This window comes from Electrona antarctica (genome assembly GCF_951216825.1).
Source record: "Electrona antarctica genome assembly, chromosome: 17".
Lineage (NCBI taxonomy): Eukaryota > Metazoa > Chordata > Actinopteri > Myctophiformes > Myctophidae > Electrona > Electrona antarctica.
This window is the reverse complement of record NC_136798.1, coordinates 41,754,098-41,764,267: the sequence shown is the minus strand read 5'-3', so window position 1 is coordinate 41,764,267 and position 10,170 is coordinate 41,754,098. Positions and strand designations below refer to the sequence as shown.

Below are 10,170 nucleotides of genomic sequence, written 5' to 3'. Positions count from 1 at the left end.
GATTGATGTAAATATTTGTGTAAATCTCTATATATGGGACTGCTCTGCTCGGGAATCCCCAGTGATGATGTCATTGGTAGTAGTGATGATGTCATTGGTAGTAGGCAGGGTTCCTGTCGGAGTGAGCAGATGGAAATGGTGCCATCTTAAAGGGCCACTTAATTCACCCCTTTTGCAACAACCAGATCTTATTTTAATGATAACACAAGAAACACTTTCCTGGGGGTTTTATGTAATTATGTGTTTTTTTTTTTTTAGATATTTCAGTATTTCAAAGTGTCCATTATTGTCACTTATGTCCTGGACTACATGTAGTCTCAGTAAGACAGCCCTCACCCTATCCACAAGGAGGAGCAGTGGACCAAAGCATTATGGGAATTGTAGTCCAGGAAGGAAGTGAGCCCAGTGTCGATGACATCATGGAACCCATGGACACTTTGAAATACTGAAATATCTAAAAACACATATTACCCACATAAAAACCCCCAGGAAAGTGTTTCTTGTCTCCAAACATAATTAAAATAAGATCTGGTTGCAAAAGGGGTGAAGTTGCCCTTTAAAGATGGAGTGCCCCGTGATCCCCCCCCCCCCCCCCCCCCCTCTAAAACATGATCATCAGGTACTATATGATTTTACTAGGAGGAAGATTTCTTTCAAAAAAAGGGTACAGAAAGTGTTAAAATTATGTTTTTATGCGGCCATACACCCACCAGTTCAATAACTATACATGGTTTTCACCTTAGCACCGCCCACCTGAACTTAAGCCTCGCCCACAGCTGTTGTTGTATGATAATGAGCCTATCTCACAGAATTTCCCCGCCCCCTTAATACGCCCCCTTTCCGCGTTAGTGGTGATAGCGTGACGTCACTCCATAGACGCTACATGTTAACAGAGGTCATTTAAGAAGTCTACAACTTTTGTTTTCTCAAGGTAAGGTTTGTTCTATCTGTTCGAGCTGATTTACCATCTTGTTTGCTTCATAATAATATTGGTCTGTCACATTTTTACATTTTTAGGAAATGTACTTAGATTCTCCAGAGAAAAAAACGTGTAAATGCTAATGTTAAATGACACCACTATCTACTGGAAGGGGGCGTGGAAAGGGGGCTGTGAGATAGGCCTATGGGGCAGGGGTTAGGGTTATGATGTCAGGCTTTCAGCTTTCAGGAAGAAACCAAAAAAATACACAGGAGAAGACTGCATATTTGAATATTATAATAACCACACCTGGGGGTCTAATTAGAGTAATGTTAACCCATTTTGTTGACCCATCATTCTGAAAATGTCTTCTACATCCTGACAGTTTTCTGAAAAAGCTATGTTTCTACGTATGTCAGTGGTTCTTCGATTTTTCAAAAATAGCAGACCTACAAGCTCGTAGCGCGCCACTCGGTGGCGCGCTATGAGCTTGTAGGTCTGCTGTTTTTCGATAGCTAAAGCGTAACATAATGCTAACACCAAAAGGGGGTTCCCGCCCCCAAAATGGGTTAACTCCATAGACACATGCATGCAAAACAGAAAACAGTACACAAATCACTGCACCCCATCTTTAAAATGAGCACTAAACTCATCGACATGGTCTGCTCCTCCAGCCCTGGTGTTTGTGCTTACCCACATGTATTTTATTTTTTATCCATTGAGACCTTAACCTGACTCCGCCAGATGGGGCAGCAGAGAGTACACTGGGTTCCCCCCCCTCCTGCTCCCATCTGGGAACTCTCAGGCAGACTGAGATGCTCCGGCCAACAAAACGGCCTGGCCATTCAGCGGCAGCTAGAGGCGGGATCAAGGCATACACAGTGCTGCCTAGGCATTCACTTCTAGTCATTTTTACTAGTTGACTAGTTGCCTAGTTTACTAGTCGACTAGTCGACTAGTTGTTTAACTACCTATTATGTAAAACATATATATATATATTTTTTTATGGAAATAAATATTTGTACATTGAAAATCTGTGTACATGGTGACTATAACTATAATCTACCTGATCTTGAGGCCTACAAAATCGGGAAAAAAATAAACTTTTTTATTTATTTATTTTGTATCAACTAGTCAACTAGTACCAACAAGGTCGACTAGTGGATTTACTAGTCGACTAGTTGCTTAATGCCCACTGCTGCCTTGATCCCGCCTCTAGCTGCCGCTGATTGGCCATGCCGTTTTGTGGCCGGGCATCAAGTCTGCCTGAGAGTTCCCAGATGGGAGCAGGAGGGGGGGAACCCAGTGTACTCTCTGCTGCCCCATCTGGCGGAGTCAGGTTAATTGAGACCTGCATGAGCCCGATTCTACAAAATGCCTTGGAAATCAGTCGTTCGTCACAATATGCACATGGGTTCATATATACGTTTCCATCAGTCCAACATGGTCGGGAATACGATCAGCGTTTCTACTGTCCCATGTTCCAGTCTGGTTGATCGACCCGACCCCCATTAGAGGACTGTACAATATGAGAGTAAAGAGTTCTTCAATGAGGATAATAATAATAATAATAATAATAATAATAATAATAATAATAATAATAATAATAATAATAACTGTTGGACGAAGGATATAACATGGATAGTATATGATACTAGATATTGGAGTAGCATGATGTAAGGTTAATGATAATATTGTGCATGTGCGTCCGTGTGCGTCCGTGTGCGTCCGTGCGTGCGTGCGTGCGTGCGTGCGTGCGTGTGTGCGTGCGTGCGTGTTATTGTGTGAGCAAGCAAGATTGTTTGTTTGTGTGTCTGAGCCTGCGTGTGTGTGTGTGTGTGTGTGTGTGTGTGTGTGTGTGTGTGTGTGTGTGTGTGTGTGTGTGTGTGCGTGCGTGCGTGTGTGCGTGCGTGTGTGTGTGTGTGTGTGTCTGAGCGCTCGTGCATGTGTGTGTGCGCATGCATGGATGTCGATGCGTATCCTGGCCATGAGTCCCGTTCATGGAGAGAGAGGGAAATGTTCAGAATCAAGTTCAAGTTCAACAGGACGATCCGTTGAAGGCTTCTATCCAGCAGGTGGCGCCATCATTTTGTCCTCGCCGATTATGATGATGATTATGATGATTTTGTTTTTTGTTTTTTTTGGGGGAGGGGGGCGGGGGCATTTTACTAGTTCCGGTTGAGGACGATGGATCTCTTTTTTTGGTATTGTATGTCTGTGATTGGCTGTTCTTGTGCTGTCCGTCATAATGAGCAGGAAAAACCACCCGTCCTCACGTCCTGGATCATGTGACAGCTGTCACTCATTCACACTTGATCTTGTCTTGAGAGAGAGAGAGAGAGAGAGAGAGAGAGAGAGAGAGAGAGAGAGAGAGAGAGAGAGAGAGAGAGAGAGAGAGAGAGAAACAGACAGACAGACAGACAGACAGACAGACAGACAGACAGACAGACAGACAGACAGACAGACAGACAGACAGACAGACAGACAGACGGTTAATTTTGTGTGTGAGAGAGTTCAGATCCCCAGAGCTACTTATAACATGCATGGACACACACATGCACGCACATGCACGCACTTACACACACTTGCACGCACGCAGGCAGGCAGGCAGGCAGGCAGGCAGGCAGGCAGGCAGGCAGGCAGGCAGGCAGGCAGGCAGTCACTCACTCACTCACTCACTCACTCACTCACTCACTCACTCACGCACACACCTGCGTAGTGCTGGTCCCAGATGTAGTTGTTGAGTATCTCTCCCAGGACGTAGAAGGTGGAGATGAGCACCGTCACGCAGGAGAAGAACACCACTCGGGACACGGGCCCGATGCGCTCCAGCAGAGGGTACACCCACACCCCCGTCACCTGGTGCACCCAGCACATCCTGAGGGATAAAACACACACACCCCCGTCACCTGGTGCACCCAGCACATCCTGAGGGATAAAACACACACCCCCCCGTCACCTGGTGCACCCAGCACATCCTGGAGTGATAAAACACACACACCCCCGTCACCTGGTGCACCCAGCACATCCTGAGGGATAAAACACACCCACACCCCCGTCACCTGGTGCACCCAGCACATCCTGGAGTGATAAAACACACACACCCCGGTCACCTGGTGCACCCAGCACATCCTGGAGTGATAAAACACACACACCCCCGTCACCTGGTGCACCCAGCACATCCTGGAGTGATAAAACACACACACCCCGGTCACCTGGTGCACCCAGCACATCCTGGAGTGATAAAACACACACACCCCCGTCACCTGGTGCACCCAGCACATCCTGGAGTGATAAAACACACACACCCCCGTCACCTGGTGCACCCAGCACATCCTGGAGTGATAAAACACACGCACCCCCGTCACCTGGTGCACCCAGCACATCCTGGAGTGATAAAACACACGCACCCCCGTCACCTGGTGCACCCAGCACATCCTGGAGTGATAAAACACACGCACCCCCGTCACCTGGTGCACCCAGCACATCCTGGAGTGATAAAACACACGCACCCCTTGTCACCTGGTGCACCCAGCACATCCTGAGGGATAAAACACACACACCCCCGTCACCTGGTGCACCCAGCACATCCTGAGGGATAAAACACACACACCCCTTGTCACCTGGTGCACCCAGCACCATAGATGTATATAAACTCTAGATGGCTCAAGGCGGAGTCTCTGACGTAGTTCACCCGGCGGCCATCTTACTTCGGGGCTACAGTACAGTTCTATGGCAGCTCAAACAAAAATAGTCATAACTCGCTCAAATCTTGACGGATTTACAAACGGGTTGGTTTATTACAAACGTTGTCAACGTGGCTATGATTTAGGGCGCTTATCTGCTTAATTTAGTTTTTTTATATGAACGTCGAAAATCGGTTGAAAATTGAGCAAGTTGTGGTTATTTTAAAAGTACATGCCCCATAGACACAATGTTATGTGGCCCCGAGGTAAGATGGCCGCCACGTAGCAACGTCACTCTCCATTGGCCAGAGCGCGGGTGAGCCATCTAGCTTTCTTATATGCCCAGCACATCCTGAGATAAAACACACACATACACGCATAAACACACACACACACGCACGCACGCACGCACGCACGCACGCACGCGCACGCACGCACACACACACACACACACACACACACACACACACACACACACACACAAACACATCCTATTCTATCCTATTCGTCGTCTTCATATTGCCTAAATATTGTATTTTTCTGTTATATTTGCCAGTTCTGTTAAATTGGCAAATATTTTCACACAACCCTTTAAGTTGTCATCCAGAGAATTCCATATTCGGATTCCTGTTATCGAAGGACACATCAGTCTATGAGTCTATGTTTAAAGTCAAATTTCCTCCTACTATCCCCACTTTCTGAACTGGGTTCGAATAACAGTTGTAAATGAACTGGCAATGTTTTGCTTTTTGCCCTAAATATAATTAATAAAGTGTGTAGCTTCCACGATATGTTAGAATTTCAATACTCTCGATTGTATAAATAGACTGTTTGTGTGATCTCTATTATGCACTTTGTGCATGATTCATTCGTACTGCTCTCTTCTGTAATGAGTATAATTGTATAAGTAATGAATTGAATTACATTTTTATAGCGCTTTTCCAAGTGCTCAAAGCGCTGGGAGGTGAGAGAGAGAGAGAGAAGGAGAGAGAGAGGAAAGGGTGTAATGTCCACAATGTGCTATACTTGCACGCACGCACGCACGCAACGCACGTGTGCGCGTGCACTGCGTGAAAAGAGTTAACGGGCAATTATGGGCACTAGATTTGCCCGTAAACCTCAAGTGTAGCAGCATATACAGTTATACGGTAATATACAGGTGTGATGGTACAATTCGGGAGTTTACCGGAGTTTGTTGGAAATTTTAACGGGAGTTTATTCCTGTAATATACGCATCCGTATTCCATGCTTTTTGCACAGTGGTGTGTGCGTGTGTTGCGTGTGCGCGTGCCCGTGCGTGCGTGCCAGTACAGAATGCATGCAGTCCATTCAAGCACGGAGGAAGATGAAACACAAATGAAAATATGTGCCATTAATCGGGAAATATACATTTGCCGTGATAATAATCAACAATTTTTCAGACAGACATTGACTTAAACCGTTTTGGGGCGGGAATAACCCCTTTTTGGTGTTTTAAGCATTATGTCATACTTAAGCTATTGAAAAATAGCAGATCTACAAGCTCATAGCGCGCCACCAAGTGGCGCGCTACGAGCTTGAAGGTCTACTATTTTTGAAAAATCGTGAAAATGTGGCGCAAAACTTTGAATATATATTCTTTCAGAGTGAAGGTTTTTAACTCAAATCTTTGCTTCTGGGAGGGTCCCTGGAACTACATATTTTCAGATGGGGGTCGACGGCCAAATACATCTAGTTTTGGGGGTCCTTGACATGAAAATGTTTGAGAACGACTGACATAGAAACATGGGTTTTTTCAGAAAACTGTCAGGACTTTAGAAGGCATTTTGTAGAATCGTCCTCAGGACGAAATGGGTTAATAATAGCTATCGCTTCCCGCATTTTATAGCACTTTCACTTTATGACATTGTTTTTTGGTCACGTGGCTGTTCTTTTTTGGCACATTATATAGCCCTCCCATTTAAACACATCAGAAACACACCCACGACCCCCGGGCTCAAGGGAAGGCCCACTGTCTCGGTCGGACTTTGAAAAGCCCCTGGCCTAGACTTGAGCGCGCGCGTGCGTGCGTGCGTGCGTGCATGAGTGCGAGAGAGAGAGAGAGAGAGAGAGAGAGAGAGACTAACGTATAGAGTAGACAGAAAAAAAAGAATTGATATATGTGACCCGGTTTGCCAGCAACAACATGAAACATACATAATGTTAAACCACCAAGAGACAACACACAGATTCCAGCCACCGCCCACTGGTCTGTCTATAACGTCCGCTTCTCTGTCTAGCCCATTTTGGGCAGGAAAACCCCTTTTGGTGTTTGAAAGCACTGTTAGCTTTTGAAAAATCGTGAAAATGTCGCCTGAAATATTTGAATATATATCTTGTTACAGAGCGAGTTTATATGTTCATCCCAAATAATATATATATAAAAAAAAAAATCTTTTTTTAATGCAACTGAATGGCTGGAAAATGAAGAGTTTACATATAGTACACATAGTACATGCATACACCTTCCCTAATGATTATATCTGGTTTCAGTATTTATTTATGGTGTATTGTCTCTATTATTAAGGTTATTGTAGCAGTCAATTTATATTGGGGGTCGGGAGTGGGCGGGCCGATACGTTGCCAAAGCATTTTCAGGGGGTCCCCGGCCAAAAAACTTTGAGAACCCCTGCTCTAAGGGATGCCAGCCACCCGTCGAAGCCCAGCTATATCAATACAATTATACTATTGATAGCATTGGAATCGGGGTGGAGATGGAGGGAGAGCTTTGCTTACCAGAGGACGTATCCCAGGGCAAAGAAGCACACAGCCACCAGGCCACAGGCCCTCCTGGGGTACTGGTGGTGGGTGGTCCGCATCTCGATGATGATGAACGGAAGAACGGTGGTGTGCTGGGGGGGGACGCGAGAGAGAGAGAGAGAGAGAGAGAGAGATTTTCGTAAATTAAAGGGACACTTCACCCTTTTTGCAAAACAATATATGTTCTTTTCAAAATCTTTTTATTTCCGTTTTATAACAGTCACAGGTTCATAGTCACAGGTTCATAGAAAAAATAAAATATCAGATTTAGTATCAGTGACTGAGGTAAATAAACGTAGCCTACTGTATGAATCAAAGAGATCGTGGGCAGACATAATGAAAAGACTTATTGTGCAAAACATGCCCCTTCAAGAAAAAAGAAAAACATTTTCTCCCCTTCAAGTCCCAATTTAGTATAGCCAATTCCCAATTCCCCAGCCTCTCTACAAGTACTCCATCTCTGCTAAAAACAATATATGTTAATGACGTTTAGAAGATTTAGAACACTTTCCTGGGGGTCTTTGTGTGTGTAATATGTGGTTTTAGATATTTTAGATTTTAGCAGTGAGCCCAGTGTCTCTGATGTCATGGACACTGGGCTCTCTTACTTCCTGGACTACATGTTGTCTCAGTAAGACAGCCCTCCCCCTATCCACAAGGAGGAGCAGTGCACCAAAGCATTATGGGAATTGTAGTCCAGGAAGGAAGTGAGCCCAGTGTCCATGACATCAGAGACACTGGGCTCACCGCTAAAATCTAAAGGAAAGTGTTCTAAATCTTCTAAACATCATTAACATATTTTTTTGCAAAAAGGGTGAAGTGTCCCTTTAACACATAGCTCGCTAGCTTGATAACAAACTGATTACCCGGGAATGCTACGATGATAACATTGGACAAACACACTTTTCCTAGGCCGACAGTAAATGTTCTCTTATAGCGAGACTCACACAGAATACCTCAAAAGAAAGCGTAACTTGTCCACTCTAATTTAAAAAAATAATTTTACCATCTTCCATTCTGGAGATATGCACCTTTATGTAACACCTGCTTTTGTAGTAACGTACTCTTCTTGAACAGAAAGCCTAATTAGAAGCGGTTTTATGTCAGACGCTGTGTATCGTTCCAACTCGGCTAGCCGTGTTCGCCTGCTGTTTTTTCCTCCGAGGTGGAAAGGAGGTTAGTGTTGCTGCCAAGCCTTTCGAACTCTCGTAACATTTGCAATGTTTCATCTGACCGGCGTTGATCATCATAATAAAGAAATAACCGCTCGCCGAGGGACGATACAATCCGTGAGTTTTTTTGTTTGAATATGAAGAAAAAGAGGAGACAGAAATCTGACGGACAGACACTCAGTTAGTCAGTCACACTCGGGTCAGATTACACACACAGCCCCTCCGCTGAAACACAGAGGAGGGAGCCCTCCCCTCCCTGAAACAAAGAGAGGGAAATCAGATGAGAGGTGCACCCCACAGCACCGACACGATCGGCTTGGTATGGAGGGATTCTGCTGACCTGAGTTGCATGGGAGTCTCCGAGCAGCCATTACGTGACAATACGGGGGTTGCCCTCCCATCCTGTTTTCAGGAAGGGAGGGGGAGAGGCATTTTTTTCTTTTTTTGGGGGATCACGTGATCGGAGTGTTGTGCTATCATCCAAAGCTAGTTGGTAAAGTGCCCGGGTGTGTAGAAAGACGATTGAAAGTAATCAATAAAAACATGCGGTAAACGTATAGAAATCCCTTTCCCGCATCGGAGCGTTGGGATTTTAACCACGTAGAAATCCCTTTGCCGCACGCTGTGTGTTAACACCCTATACTTGATCATACTACAGCAGGGGTGTCCAAACTTTTTCAAAGGGGCCCATATTGGAAAATATTTTTTTTTTTAAAAAGCCCAACGGCCAACATCTCCTGACATAATGTACCTTCGGACGATAACAAAGTCACATACATATTATGCATCGCATTTAAACGATTCTATTTAGCTATCAATATTGAATGTCAGTGGTCTTTTGTCAGGTGTGTGCTGTGAACAAAAAGTGTAACTCAGCCTCTATTCCACCATAATGCCACATTATTACCAAATGTAACCAAATGAGCAAGGTAACAAAAACATCTACAAATAATATAATACAAGGAACACTGACAAAATGATACTCTGGTGTTTATAGCATTATGTCATACTTTAGCTATTGAAAAATATCAGATCTACAAGCTCGTAGCGCGGCACCGAGTGCCGTGCTACGAGCTTGTAGGTCTGCTATTTTTTGAAAAATCGTGAAAATGTGCCTCAGTCACATCTTGGAATATATATTATTACAGAGTCAACGTTTTTAACTCAAATCCTTGCTTCTGGGGAGGTCCCCGGAACCACATATTTTCAGATGGGGGGGTCGGCGGCCTATTATATATAATTTGTGGGGTCCTTGACAATTAAATATTGAGAACCACTGATATAGAAACATGGGTAGTCAGGATTTAGAAAACATTATTTAAATGTCGACGTCAGGCCTAAATGGGTTAAAAAAAACTTGAATGTAAAAATGCCCCATGCTGTTGTTCTGTTCATAACACAATTCCGGTATGAAGCTGCAGGCCGTATAACATTTGTGCCAGATATAGTGACTGTACTGTAAGTATATCGATAACAAATATCATATCATTTGACTTTTGTATACCGAATCGTTTTGCAATGTAAATAGTCCATACCGATACTAAGTATACTTTTAAATCCTTTTGCTGCCATCTAGTGTTCAAAAAGTTTGACCGCTTCACTGCCGCTCATTGGC

The 10,170-nt window shown here is 44.4% G+C and overlaps 1 protein-coding gene across 1 annotated transcript in view; it reads right to left on the bottom strand.

The window, feature by feature from the left end:
- Window positions 1-3,161: 3,161 nt before the first annotated feature.
- aig1 (androgen-induced 1 (H. sapiens)) overlaps window positions 3,162-10,170 on the bottom strand; it is a gene marked incomplete at its 5' end in the record, with an annotated part of 34,902 nt that continues 27,893 nt past the window's right edge. The window contains 3 exons of the mRNA XM_079525451.1: window positions 3,162-3,241; window positions 3,631-3,797; window positions 7,360-7,475. Of these exons, the coding sequence (XP_079381577.1) occupies window positions 3,222-3,241; window positions 3,631-3,797; window positions 7,360-7,475 (303 nt within the window). The 3' untranslated portion in view covers window positions 3,162-3,221. The remainder of the gene's footprint in view (window positions 3,242-3,630; window positions 3,798-7,359; window positions 7,476-10,170) is intronic.